Below are 15,148 nucleotides of genomic sequence, written 5' to 3'. Positions count from 1 at the left end.
TATTATTATTAGCCTCAATTGAATTATTTGTGTTCACATAGTGTTCACATTGATTAACCTAATTCAATATGACTTGTCTAGTCACCTTTCCCCTTCTGAGCTCTGAGGCATGTCTCCGTATTCTACATGTTTGACCACCTTATCATTCACCTCGATGTTCACCTAGATTGTGGTAAAGCTCTTTTTAAAACAAAGATCTCATGAATTGCATAATCCTGTATAACTTATGTAATAAATACAATTAATGGCTAAGTATATATTATTCACGCAAGGTTGTCTTTGCTTTCTTAACACTGCACATCCAAGATAATTAGAAACATGTTTCAAATGCAGTCTCAATTATTTTTCTACATCTAAACTGTTTCAGAGGTATATGGTCTGAAATTCCACCGAGTCTTAGCCTGCAAGTCTCAGTCTTCATTTGGAACTCAATTATTTTTAAGAACTACAGAAAACCGACTTCCAAATTAAGATTGGAGTTAATAAATTTCCACATTTGTACCACAAACTTAAAATAAGGCAAAATGATCTTAACCAGCTAAGATTGGATAACAGTTGGTAGCTATGATACTGCCCATATACAGCATATGCCAATTGACCCTCTTCACAAGCCTATAGTAATTATAACAATAATGAGCAGTTGTCTTCAGCAAGCTTGCAGCTAATTCAAGTAAGAATAAGAAATATATTTGTTCCTATCATTCTTTTCATAATAATTCCATCTTGCTCAATAAACTGACAATTTGCCAGGTTAAAGAATAATATTCAGATGAGCCTATATTCAACATTTCGTGCAAACAAAGAATACATTGCTGTACTAACTATGGTTTTGTACGTTCTGGTGTGTGTCCTAAGATTGCCCTTTGCAACCCTGAACCCGAGCCCTCACACTGCTGCCTTTGCATAACTGAATATACTATTGTGGGATTAATTTCTCCATCCCATTTAGCATTTCATGTACCTCTATAAGGATCCCTCAGTCTTAATTCACATGCTTCCCCTTCAGGAAGTTTTATTCACGTTTGTTGTTTGTGTTTGGAGGGAAGATAAAATACCTAAGAATCCCTCTGTAGCACTCAAGTACATGCCCCAATGATTTGACCAAAAAATTTCACATCTCAAGGTGTTTAATAGCCTGATCCAGATTTTTCTCCCAACAAAAGATTAGGGAGATTAGGGATATTAGTTAGGTTTTCTGGTTTGAAGAGTTAAAAGAATTAAACCCACTAATAACAAAAATGATGGGTCTGTTGATTAATGCTTCCTTCCCAGGCAGTATATGAGTGAGAGGCTGAAATTATGGATTTGCAGCTTTCACTTGACTTGGCTCTGAGTTTTAACTTTCCTTGAAGGAACAAAAAACACCTAAAATTCACAGAAAATGTGCGCTAAAACTAGCCAAAATAAGCAAAGAAATCGTAAAAATTTAGGCACGAAAATCCAGAAAGTCTAACGCAATCTGGCATTTTTACATCACAATATGTTTTTTAATGGGAACACTCCAGTAGTGAACAAGACATGTGAATTAAGCGAATAAGTCTAGAACGTAAAGGGAAGTCATCTGTATTTATTTTAAATGTATACTCACGTTAACTGGCATGTACTGCATTATTGAAAACATTTTTCAAACAGTCAGCAAAAAAATGCTAAATTTTGTAAAGATACTGAAACATTATTCTACATACTGTACTGCACTTGCATTTTATGTTACCTTTGATCATGAGAGAGGTCCATAGCCCTGATGCCAGCATCACATCCAGGGTAAATATAGAGTTGCTTGAAGTCACAGGCTTGCCACACTTCTACCACACCATTATCACCCCCTGTTACTAGATTTTGTCCATCACTGCTGAGAAGCAATGCCTAGAGGAAAAGAAAGCAACATTCTTGGAACTCAAACATTTTTTTCTTGCGCAGTTAAAGAACCAATATCACAACCACAGGATTCAGCAGCATGTTTTTGAAAACAGAGAATTGTAAGGAGGCCACTGAATTTCTTTTTAAAAAAGAATTTACTTTCAACTCATTGCCATCATTGTTACCGGAGAGAAATTTCTTTGTGGTTTGGTCAAGTTGAAAAAGGACCTTAGCAGTTTGCTCAAAGCAGTGTTCTATTTATCAGTCTTTTATATTTAAGCCCTTATTGTTTGGCTATTTGATCCCATTTATGTTTTCCCCTTCCCGCTGAGACATTTAGAAGATCTCTGCCAAAGTACTGTGTAACCGGCACTAGGAGGTACACAAGAGCAGTGTGGGTTGACTAACTTTCCAAAATTTCCTCCCTGTGGGGAAGCACCTCATTTCCATTCAACACCTGTCTTTTATGGCCTGGCTAAGATCATAAAATGTCCATGTGAGGAATTCCAGACACAAAACATATCCATCGTTGATTTCTGAATAACATCCTTATGGGCCTTCTACAACTCTATTCTACGTAACCACTGGTCTACAGCTGAGGTGCAATTCTCTCTATCTAGAATTCATCTCCTCTCTTTAATGAGGTAGTCTGTCCACTTTTAACCCTCAGATTGTTGCTGATTTGTATTCATGCTCCCGACTTTGGCTTTGAAAATTGGGTCAGTAATCAACATCCTCTGATGTACAACCAGTTAGGAGACACTGACATTTTTTTTAATATATAAAAAGGGTGCTCCCAGCTTTCAAAATAGTTTGTGGGAACTGCAAGAAGGAAGAGTTAAGTGAAAATATTAAAGGGAGAAAATAGCAAATAGTGATAAAATAGAAGAGGGCCAGCAAAGGTGAAGGTTTTAAAACATCTTATTTTAAAATTTTGTTTTGGTACAAATTTTAGTGAGTGATACTAATAATAAAGCTATCCTGATGCATGAATAGCTTTATTATTATGTTTTATTATAATGTTACAATGTGGAAGCTGAAAATGTGCAGAATTAGTTGGTCCACAGAAGGCAGTAGTTTCCATAGTCCTGCCATCTGTTAATGTCGAAAATTAAAAAAAGTAACCTTTATCAACTTTATGTGATTTTATTCTGAGTGAACATTTTGGGTTCAGACAGCAAATGGCGATAATACGACCAAAGTACTTAGCTTGAAAGTGATTGCTGAGCCCAAAGAATCTCAAGTTAATGATATCGGTGTGAAAATTGCGATGTGTGAAGTATAAATTAACAGTGATATTGATATTTCATGCATACGTTGAAACAAGAAGCTTGTTAATAATTAACACATTGACTGGTCTGTGGGAGTGTTGGAGATGCACCCTCCACCTTTTCAATGTTTGCTCCAGAAGCCAGCAGCACCGTTAATTGTACTTTCGTTTCACAGAATTAGACTTAATGTTGATTATTCTTTTGGTTAGTTAACCCTTTATCCCCCTAAGGAGTAGTCCACTGCTGCAATCCAGAAGTCCACTGTGCAGCCATGTTCTGGAGAGTACCGTGAGAAAGAGCAACGGGATTTGGGTGGAGTGGGATATCCATGTTTAAACTGAAATTTACATGTCTAAATTTAACCCCACCCTCTGTTATTTTAAAGTGCTGCTGTGTATGTTGGACAGTTTCTGAGTTTCCTATGCTTGGTATCAGTGTGCTATTCAAAACTAGTATAAACCATATGGGAGCAGTGGGCAATTTTTGACTTTCACACTGAGCTGAAAGCTGAATGACAGTAAAATGTTCCTGCAGTTGTACACTGTCCAGTCAGCATGAACTTCTACAAGATATTTCATCTTAAACGAATATTTTAATTTTACTGAATTGTTTCTCAGCACTATTACTGACTCTGATTACATTTGCTCCTGTGTGCTCATCATAGTGAGGGATACCCATGCTAGGAAATAAAGTGATACTATAATGAAAGAGTTTTGCATTACATATGAACTGATCCAATCATTACGAAAGTGTTTATGCTGTCAACTGTAGAGAGGAAATGCATCTATGTCAGTCCACAAGGCATCATACATGGTGTAACCTGACACATCTTAATTTCTGGATTAGATGCTGCACTTAATGCTGGCTGTTCAACAATTCTGAAATGAGAAAACCATCATGCAGATAGGATGTCTAGTTGCAGTTCAACTGACACTAAATTCACACATAGTAGATTATATGGTCACAGTGTGTCAGCTTGCTGCAGTGGGAGCACTCTCACCTTTGAGTAAGATGATTGTGGATTCAAGCCCCATGTCGGGACTTGTCTCAACAACGTGATAAGGTGCTATATCGATGCAAGAATTATAATTATTATTATTGTAAAGTATAATGTAATCCATGTACATTACAGTGCAACAGTGAACTTGATAGATGGGTTTAAGATTATGAAAGGATTCAATAAGGTAGACATTGATAAGCTGTTTCCACTTGTTGGTGAATCCAAAATGAAGGAGGCATAAACATAAGATAACTAGAACAAGATCTAAAAGGGAGTTTAGGAGGAACTTGTTTACACATAAGTGGTGAGATGCTGGAACTCACTACTAGAAACTGCAGTTGAAGCAAAAAGATTCAATGTATTTCAGAGGAAATTTGAAACATGCATGAGGGAGGGGGAAGAGAGGGATATAGTAGAGATTATGAGGAGGGGTGGAATAAATAGAATAAAAACAGCAGTTGGGCCAAATGGCCTGTTCGTTTCCATGTTGCAACATTCTATGTAATTCTACATAAAGAATTAAAGAGACCGTTTTTATTCCTTTCAAATAAACCCCTTAAAGAAGAAAATGCAGTCAAAAAATCTATTTCAATTAAAATGATGTGGGTTTTATCATTTCCTGTGTTACTTACTCTGGTTGAGTCATTGATCTCCATCTGACCTAACAGTTTCCCATTGATGCTGAAGTTACAAAATCTTCCTCGCTCATAGTAGATGATGCAATGGCCTTCGCTAGATACAGAAATGAGGCGTGGGAAGACACAGTTTTCCGGCCCCTCCAGGGCTCTGAGAAGGTCTCCGGTAATTGTATGCACCAGGCACGGCCCTTCTGTAAAAGAACAAAATGAACATGTTCAGAGAAAACTGAAACACCTGGCTCAGGAAGCAATGAAAAGGATTTAAATCGTTCATTCCTGCAGATGAGTGACACCTTGGAATTAAATTGCGCTTCAGGGAAAATATACACTCATTAAAATAATAATATTAAATATTTCTTTGACGATGATATGCCCTCATACCTTTGGCACCACTGATGACAAGTCCCAGTTCTGCGCACACAGATACACAAACCACCTCATGGTCGTGACCAGTCAGGACAGCTCTCGGGGCTGGGTAATCACCTGTAAATGAAGAGCAGACATCATACCATTTAAAGAATAATAATAATAATAAAAATACCTTGCTTTACAATTCACTGTAAAGTGAATTGACTGTATATTTTGTGGGTGAAATATGAAATGAACATGAAATAGAGTACATCATTTCATATATACTAGACATTATACACTATTTATATTAAGCATTCATTGCCAACATTGGTCTGTGTTAAAATTTATTAATAACCATGCTAGCGGTCATTCATTTGAGCCGTCAGTTTCCACTCACCTCCCCCCAATAGAACCACAGAAATTTACAGCACAGAAGGAGGCCATTTGACCCATCCTATAAAGAGTAATCCTTTCAGTCCCACTTCCCCATACAGTGTTCTCCAGGAAAGAGAGCCATCTGAGTGAACAGTTCCTAATCCTCTGGTAATGACTCTTTGCAATTCTATGTTCAGGAATTTGCAACAGTGTACTTTCTGATTTCCTTCATGATACTGCTTGGTGATTCAGCCTTTGGTACATGGGTTTTATGTGAAGCTAAACAAGTACAACAACAACAACAAATTACATTTAGAGCGCCTTTCATGTCAGGAGGACGTCCCAAAGCGCTGAACAGTCAGGTGTCGGGGCCCGAGCATGGGGGAGGGATGGTGTAGGGGTGAGGGAAGGCAGAGAGGTGGGAGGGAGACCAAAGGCACGGTCAAAGAAAAGGGTCTTGAGACCGGCCTTGAAGGAGGCAAGGGAGGAAGCGAGGTGAAGGGACCGTGGGATGGAGTTCCAGAGTGTGGGGGCAGAGAGGCTGAAAGCCCGGCCACCAATGGTAGGGTTGGGCGGGAGACATGGAGCAGGCTGGAGCCCGATGAACGGAGGGAGCGGGCAGGTTGGTAGGGAGTCAGCAGGTCAGAGAGGTAGGAGGGGGCAAGGCCATGGATGTCTTTAAAGGTGAGGACGAGGAAGATTGAACTCAATCTTCTGGGGGATGGGGAGCCAGTGGAGTCGGGCGAAGGTGGGAGTGATGGGGTCACAGAGCCTGGTAGGTGAGATTACACGATGATCTGCAGCTTGTGAAGGGAAGAGTTGGGAAGGCCGATGAAGAGGGAGTAATCAAGCCTTGAGGTGACGAATGCGTGGGTGAGGGTTTCGGCAGCCTGAGGGGTGAAGCAGTGGCAGAGTCTGGCAATGTTGCAGAGGTGGTGGTAGGCAGCTCTGATTATGGCGCGGATGTGGGGGAGAAAGGACAGTTCAGGGTAAAAACAAGCTACCCAGCTTAGTGAGGTTGAGTGTCCAGCCGTGGAGGCTGATGCTGCCAGCCCCTGAGGTGCAGAGGCGTTGGCGTGAGCCAATCAGGAGGGCGTGAGCCAATCAGGAGGGCCTCGTTCTTGCTGAAGTTGAGTTGGAGAATGTTGGCCCTCGTCCAGGACTTGATGTCAGACAGGCAGTCGATCAGGACCCAGTAGTCCTGGAGTTCAGGGTGGAGGCATAGAGGTAGAATTGGGTGTCATCCGCGTACATGTGGAAATTTACCCCATGTCTGCGGATGATATCACCAAGGGGGAGCATGTAGAGGGTGAAGAGGAGGGGACTGAGGACAGAGCCTTGAGGAGAACTGCACAAGAGGGTGCGGGGGCTGGAGGAGAAGCTGTTTGCCATGAGGAAGTGGAGGCGGTGTGAAAGTTAGGACCTGAACCAGTCAAGGACAGAACCTTGAATGTTGAGGTGGGAGGAGAGGCAGTGGAGAAGGATTGAGTGGTCCACCATGTCAAAGGTGGCAGAGAGGTTGAGGAGGATGAGGAGGCAGAGGGAGCCCTGGTTACACATGGTCAGGATGTCGTTTGTGACCTTGACCAGAACAGTTTCAGTGCTGTGGGCAGCATGGAAACCCGATTGGAGGGGTTCATGGAGGGAGTGGGAGGAGAGGAAAAAGTGAAGCTGGGAGGCAATGGCTCTCTCAAGGACCTTGGACAGGAAAGGGAGATTTGAGATGGGCTGGTAGCTGGATAGCTGTGATGGGTCGAGGGAAGGTTTTTTCAAGGTGGGGGTGATAGTGGCTGTTTTGAGGGGGGAAGGAACAGTGCCAGATGACAGGGAGAGGTTGATGATGTCGGCACGTAGTGGGGCAAGGAGGTGGAGCTGGGATTTAAGGAGAGGGGTGAGGATGGGGTCCAGGGAGCAGGTGGTGGACTTCATGGAGGTTACCGTGTTGAAGACAGAGGAGGGGGTGACAGGTTCAAAGTTGTGGAAGGAGGGATGGGTAATTGTTGGATGGGTAATTGTATGGGGTAGGGGTAGGGAAGGAGTGGAAGTTGGAAGGGCAGTGGCAGCTGAGCGGATTCCCTCGAGGAAGTCCAGCATTTTCTCGCAGTGAGAGTCAGAGGAAAGTATTTGCGAGGCATGGCGGGGAGGCTGGATTTGAGCCAAGAGCATTCGGCAGACCGCGCTTGGCCCTTAAGAAAGTGGAGGTGGCTGGTGAACTAGGGTGAGGATTGGGAATAGGAGGCAGTTCGGGAGGTGAGGGGGGCAAGGAAGTCGAGTGTGGTGGAGAGGGTGCTGTGGAGAAGAGTGAGTGCAGCGAGTGGGTTGTTGCGAGAGGTGGGCCAGATGGGGAGGAGTTCAGAGGATTCCGGGACAGTGGGGAGATCTTCTTCCACGGGCGGTAGAAGATGTTGGTAGGTTCGGAGGCAGTGGGGAGAGGAATATGGGAGTTGAGGGAGATGAACTGGTGGTCAGAGATGGCCTTGTCAGTGATAGTGACATCTGAGACCCCGGGTGATCACCAGGTCGAGTGGGTGACTGTGGGTGTGGGTAGCAGAGCGGATGTGGAGGGAGAGGTTGAGAGAGGAGAGGAGAGAAGTCTGAAGAGGTGGAGCAGGAGGGGGTGAAGTGGAGGTTGAAGTCCCCTAGGATGATGAGGCGGTCGGAGCAGAGACAGAGGGAAGCAAAGAGGGTGGAGATGTCAGAGATAAAGGTGGGGGAGGATTTTGATAAAGTAAGAGAATTTTCAGAAAGAAGTGGGAGGGATGGCAGAGGGTAAGGTGTTCGAAAGAGGGGAACGAGCCAGTGGAGTATGGGGATAGGGCAAGTGACACCCTGGATATGAGGGCCACACCATTGCCAAGACGGTTGAGGCGTGGGGCATGGTGGTAGGTGTAGCCAGGTGGTTAAATAACAACATCAACTTGCATTTATATAGAGCCCCTCATACCGGATGGCGTCCCAGAGAGTAAACACTCCTGCTAACTGAAACCCTGGAGAGGATCACATATCTAACCTTGCCATGTAAAGAATACTGTGCTCTTGGCCAGCATACATTGTCAAACAAAGAAATCTAAAGAGTGAATCTGGTTTAAAAAGGCGCAAATATGAGTACAAATGAAGGCTTCAAGGTGCAATGTTAAATGCTTTGGAGGATATCATCTAAAATTCTTTTGCACTAATCAAGACAGAGGCATCAAGAGGACACTCTGCAGAAAGGGTTAATAACTATAATGCCAGACGTCTGAAATCAGAGTAATCATTCAAAAACAAATCGATTATTCTGTCACTGTCAAGTCATTTCTGACAGATGCAATGAGAGGTTAGAGGCTGTGACATGCATGGAGGCAAAGGAGAAAAATACTACTTGAAAATAGAGTATTTTCAATTTGAATCTCTATTCTGTGCAGTACAGTTCTATTTGTCACAAACTGTTTCAATTTGTATCTTCTGTAAATCTACTGGAATCACCAGTTTTACTTATAATTTTAACAGTTTTTTTTGCAGTTAACAGAAAAATGTGTGATTCACAATTCTAGTTTCACAATATACTTCTAATTACTGTTTGGGATCAGCCATTCACTATTTTATTGAATTCAATTGCTTTTAGCAAATAGTTAACAATTCTTTTGCAAAAATATATGTTGAAATAATAATTGAGCTGAAAGCACATATTATTACCACTGTTAGCTCATTCACTGACTGCTGAATGTACTTCCGTTTTTGATTCAGAATGTGTCAGAGAGACTTGTTATGATATGTGTTTTATGGGTTGAGTATTATATTCAGCCTTCAGCGTACAACATTCCATTGATGAATGCCAAATTAACTTGACACAGGACACAAAAGTTAAACTTGCATGAATATCATCACAACTGCTGATATATTAAGGTCAATAGGAACTAATTAGGGTCTTACTGGAGTTCAATCAGCTTGGACCATCCTGCATGTCATTGTGCACATTGACAAACTTCCTGTTGCTTGAATAGCTAGGAACACCCTTCTCATTAGGGGTTTAGTTAGAGGAGAATCAGTGAACCGAGTGACTGGTCTGCGAGTTGGCCTGGCCCGCCCCACATCCTCTGCCTAGCCCGCCCCAGTCCACTTCCCACCCCCGGCCCTCCCCACGTCCCCCGCCTGGCCCGCCCCATCATTCGTGGTTGGGCGTTCAACTTCTCTGCCTCAACCCTTTGGAACTCCATCCCACAGTCTCTTCGTCTTGCTCCCTCCCTTGTCTGCTTCAAAACACGTCTCAAGACCCACATCATCAACTGCTTACTTGGCCACCCTCCCTGCCCTCCACCACCCCGACCTCAAACCCCTGCTTGGGTCCAAATCTCTGACTGTCCAGCGCCTTGGAAAGTCCTCCCGACGTGAAAGGTGCTATACAAATGTAATTTGTTGTTGTTGTTGTTTGGTTCTTATCTGTGAAAGGAAGATTGCATCTACTAACTGAGATCTATAATTTCTCACTGAAAACAGAGTGCTTTCATCTTTTATAGTGTGCTTAATCTAAATGATTGAGCTGTAATTTTAACAAGGCTAATTATTTGATAACAGGCAAAAGAAAGATTAATATTTCTAACAATAATTATTCTCTTTTAAGATTATATTTATTATTGATGCTGGGGTATTCAAAGGAAAGTTACAGTTTTTAATAAAGGATTTTTTTAATAGTTCTTACATCTATGGAAAGCTGATCAACCACGTTAAGTACGGTAGAAACTCTAATTGCACTTTTCCAAATCTGGCATAATTGCAAATATCACAAATTAAATTTCATAACAGCTTACATTTACAGAGCACATTTTACGTAAAAATACATCTTAAGGTGCAAGTATAATTATAATATACAATTGTAGTCTAAGCAGCATTGAACAAGGAACGCTTAAACTGTATTTAAAAGGGAAGTGGAATAATTTTTAAAAAATAATGCAGGGCTAATGGATCCCCGGTTTTCCAGTTCCAGTCTCTGACATGGATTTGCCAGCTTCCTGCATATACGGGAATTAGTGGTAGAACCATTTTGGGGAATGTTCATGGTGAGAGAAAGCCTGCTAGTCCACACTGGAAGCCAGATGTGGCATTAGTGGCAACTTCACAGCCCAGAAGCAAAACTAATGAATATTTTTTCCATGCTTCTCCCCCAATTAATGCAGTGTCTATTTTATGGACCCAAAATACCACATTATGACAAGGTCATGGGGGGGGAGGTGGGGGGTGGTGGTGGTTGGGAATTAAAGGAATTAATGTCAACAAGGATTCAATGGCCTCCTTCTGTGCTGCCCTTTCTATGATTCTATGAGTACAAAATGAGAAGTGATAAATAAAATGGATTTTGTAAAGAGAACAAACATTTCTCAGAACTGCCATTATAGTCTGAAAGTTTAAAAACAAAAGCCACTAGTTATAGATCATATAAACAATATGAAAAATATCACCACATGTTAATAAAATAAAGAGCTTAACTCTGGATCATAACCTTTTTCCCAAAAGCAAAATAAACAGAAAAGTATGGATGAATGCTGCTTGGAGATGTCTAATGAGAAATGTCAGGTGAAATCCATCTAATCAATGGCTCTTCAGGCTCTTGGGAAACCATGTGAATTCAATTGATCCCTTCAAGAGAACAGCAGTCAAGAGCTGAATGCAATATATTGCAACAAAATACTCTGGAGGATTATTTGCCAAGTGCAACACACCTGCCTGACATAAAAAAATGCAATCTGTTCCTGCTCCAACATAGCATGCTGGAGTCTTGCAGCTCTCAACAATGGGCTCCAGCTCCAATTAGAGAGTGTAAATTAATTTTTATCACTTTCAAATTAGTTTTTGTTTCTCCATTTGTGAATGACTCTATATCAGATGAAAGCATCTGGCTTCCACCTTCCTCCAGATCTATCACAGCTAAGCTTCGAAAAACACAAACGTGATGCTTTCTGACAATATGCGTCTGCTTTCAAACACAAGACGTAGCAGTGAAGTGCAAATTCAGGCTCAGCCCAAACAGCAAACGGCTTGAGAACTTCAGACAGATGCGTTCTGTCACAACACCCACAGTTCCTTCTGTTGCATTCAGAGGATTTTGCCTCCCTTAATAAGTATCAGTTTACTGTTAGAGCATTAACCTTCAATCACTCACCTAATCTTACTGATGCAAGAGGAAAATAAAGCAGCTTCAAAAACGAAGTGACAGCAGGAAGGTAACATTCTCTAGTACACGACATACTGTATCAACAGCTAGATACTACTGGTTGGAAATAATAAGAAAACTGGATGCTTAAGACTTAGAGCCTCAGCCGTTGTAGTAAGGAGTTCAGATTTCCCACAATGAATAACATTTGGGATCCAAATATTAGGCTAGGAAACAAGCTATGTTACATTAGTTAAGAGGGTGGTTAAACCTTTTGGCTGCTGAGGGCTGATGCCCTATTTGAGAAATGTCCGTGGGCTGCATAAGCATATTTTTGTGTTTCCCTTCCAGAAACATAACATTTCCGGGTTATGAAGGGAGCGGGTGGCCAGATGAAATGGAGGGAAGGGGGTGGTGGGGCAGGGGGGCAGATGCAGCCCACGGGCTACCAGTTGGACCGCCCTGAGTTAGATAAACAAACAAACAAACAAACAGGTAAGGTTCTACTGTGTTACTATAAAACACTCACTCTGCTAACACATAAGCAATTCTAACACTTACAAAGACAGAACACTCAGCAGGTCAGGCAGCATCTATGGAGAAAGGAATGTGAGTCAATGTTTTGTGTCCACGACCCTTCGTCAGACCCTTTGTTTTGAAAACATTCTGACGAAGGATCGTGGACCCGAAACATTGACTCACTTTCCTTTCTCCATAGATGCTGCCTGACCTGCTGAGTGTTCCCAGCGACTTCTGTTTTTGTTTGAGATTTCCAGCATTTGCAGTATTTTGCGTTTTATAACACTTCCAAAACTGGTTACAGTTGTAATACAGCATTACTTGAGAAAATTTGTTTTGTAATAGGAAAGAAAGCCAGTTAGTATGCATTATTCTGTGATTTGAGTCAGGTAACATTTAGATGTTCACAGATTCTTTATCACCAACTATTTGACATTTTGGGAACTATTCTGCTCTTATATTCTACTAAGTATATCAATCTTGTTGCTAATAATGGGGAAATTATTGTTTAAGTTATTAACAAAAACAAGCGAAGAATCACTCTCTATACATGCTTGATCTACAAATACAGTAGATTAATTTGACCATTTAATGCTTTCACTATTTTAACAGTGAGCCGATAACTTGTTTTTAATATATCTTTATTTCCTCTCTATTTATGGTATTGGTCATTTCAATATATCTGCTTATGAGAAATATTTGATCTTAATTTCATGGAAATTAACTGTTACAGTTATTCTTCTCAAAATAGACAAGGGAAGAGCTAGTTGTATTGAGAGGTTTTGATAATGTTTTTCAAGTGATTCTATCACATATGTTTGTTTAAAAAAATGTTCGCTACAACTTGTTGGTTAAAGAAAACATTTTCAGTAATAGTAAAACCTGTTGTTTCTGATGTTAATATTAGAGATGAAATACGCTAACAATTATTTATCAACCCTCTTTGTTCCAATTACGAATTGCAACAAACTTCATTCTGTAGATTGGAAAACTATAAATCTAGAGCTACAAATCTTAATTAGTTAATGTCAATTGAAAACTCATTATAGCCATTCTAGTATCTAAAACACCCAATTATTAACCTGACATTTACATTTTTTCATGGATATATTTTGGTTAAGAAATGTTTGACAAATAAGCTGCAGCTATTCTGCTGAATGAAGCTTTTTGCAGAATGCGCGACACTAAGTGACAGTTATTGCTTCTAAAAGCTACTTACTATTGTTAGGGTTGTCTCCGATGATGTGATGTCGACCACTCCAATACCACAGCAGGAGTGTGGCATCACGGGAACCTGACACGATATAGCAATCGCCACCAATGTAGGACTCCGATCTGGCCAGGCAAGTGACCACATCCCAGTGTCCAAACACAATTTGTGTCAATTTCCCTGGACATAATAATGAAGTCAGGTTTACAATCATATACAGTCACTTAAAACAATCACCTAAGTCTAAGTGAACTGGTAAAACAAAACTGATACTTTCCAATATTGCTCAACATTTTTGATGTTATATCCTTGAAGGCTGACAAACAATGGATTTTAATGTTTTTTTTCTAGCTGTTTTAACCACTCCACTTTAATCACAATTTTAAATCTTTAATTTCTTAAACAATAAAACAGTAATTGCACAATAAATGCCCACATTTGAGGCCAGTGCCATTGCTCAGTTTACTGGTGCCCTAATTTGAAAGTAGTAGGATGGATTTAAATTCAATCTCCCACTAAGAGTTATCATCAGACATCATTCATGCGCACTTTGGAAACCAGCCCAAAATCAGCTAGGTTGGGAGCAGGTTGCTTGCTCTCAGATGGAGTTGCATGACCCAAATAAGCAGCGAGGAAAAAAATAACAGGTGAACATATTGTTAAATAAACAAAACACGCACACTCAGCAATAATTCTACAGCAATGGAATTGGTCAGATACTTCCAAAATGCTACAACAGACCACAAATTTAAATTGACATTTCAGAAGAGGAAATATCCAATATCATTGCAGAATTGATTGGGATGTTTAAAAAGGAATTTTATAGATACTTGGAAAATTAGGTTTGCTGAGATGTTCCTCAAGGCAGGATATCTTGGTGACGTTCATGGTCAAGGCTCATATATAAAGGGTGGTCACTAAAGTCACACCTTCAGGAGCAGAGAAAAGGTGTGAAAAAAGTGGAAAGTATAGTAAATATACTAACTGAACCTTAATCTGAGATTGATCCTTTATTGTCTATAAAGGAATGATCTCACATTTGGCCACTTAGTAAAATACCATCTAACGTTTTTAAAACAAGCTTAGTTGGGGATCATTTGATTTTTCTGATATTTTGATTCACGTTTTCAAACGTACTAATCATTTTTGTTTAATCTTCATTGTGAGTTAAGAAATCTCTCCTTTTTTGATTAAATAAGTAGCAAATAAAGAAAGAGCTTTAAATGCTGATGCAATACAAAATATATGTCAATCGCTCAAAATTTGCTTCCTAGATCGAATAAAAGAGTGAAAAGTATTCACAAATTTGAAAGAAAGATGATATTTGTATTGTGCTGTAAACAAATACAATATTGTTAACTAGGTTTTTAATATCAATTGAAGATATAGGATTAGAAACACATTTACTACTAGACCTTTTTGCTAAAACAGAGAAGGAACACAGAAGAGGGAGATAGAGGAGCCAAACATCAGATTTATATCTATCCTGAAATGAATATTTCTGCTTGCTTTGGATTTCAAAGTGTTTCTGCCACGTACCTGTTTCTGTTGAGTACACACGGAAACTTTTATCCCAGAAGCCACAAACAAGGATGTAACGATTGTCTGCGGTCACAACGAAGCAGTGTGCATTAATTTGGATGCTCTGATCCACGAGGTCCGTGATCTGCCTCTTGTTCACACCAGCATTATTGGCTGAGAATTGGGATCAAACAAAAACAAATTTAAGTTCATGCTGAGTTCACACAGACAAAGGTGCAATACCTTCTGGCCAGACACCTCTCAGCAAACGAATAGATT

At 40.5% G+C, this 15,148-nt stretch overlaps 1 protein-coding gene across 2 annotated transcripts in view; it reads right to left on the bottom strand.

Moving 5' to 3' along the window:
* The window catches only part of LOC121848913 (neurobeachin-like), a 158,058-nt gene that overhangs the window by 11,042 nt on the left and 131,868 nt on the right, over window positions 1-15,148 (bottom strand). For both annotated transcript variants that reach the window (XM_042334623.1, XM_042334622.1), the window contains 5 exons: window positions 14,888-15,043; window positions 13,358-13,528; window positions 5,148-5,249; window positions 4,761-4,957; window positions 1,712-1,863 (listed from right to left, as the gene is read on the bottom strand). In XM_042334623.1, coding sequence (XP_042190557.1) covers window positions 1,712-1,863; window positions 4,761-4,957; window positions 5,148-5,249; window positions 13,358-13,528; window positions 14,888-15,043 — 778 coding nt within the window. The remainder of the gene's footprint in view (window positions 1-1,711; window positions 1,864-4,760; window positions 4,958-5,147; window positions 5,250-13,357; window positions 13,529-14,887; window positions 15,044-15,148) is intronic.

The sequence above is a fragment of the Callorhinchus milii genome, unplaced genomic scaffold, assembly GCF_018977255.1.
Source record: "Callorhinchus milii isolate IMCB2004 unplaced genomic scaffold, IMCB_Cmil_1.0 Scaffold4, whole genome shotgun sequence".
Lineage (NCBI taxonomy): Eukaryota > Metazoa > Chordata > Chondrichthyes > Chimaeriformes > Callorhinchidae > Callorhinchus > Callorhinchus milii.
Note: the sequence above shows the minus strand (reverse complement) of the source record. Positions and strands in the feature narration are given on the sequence as shown.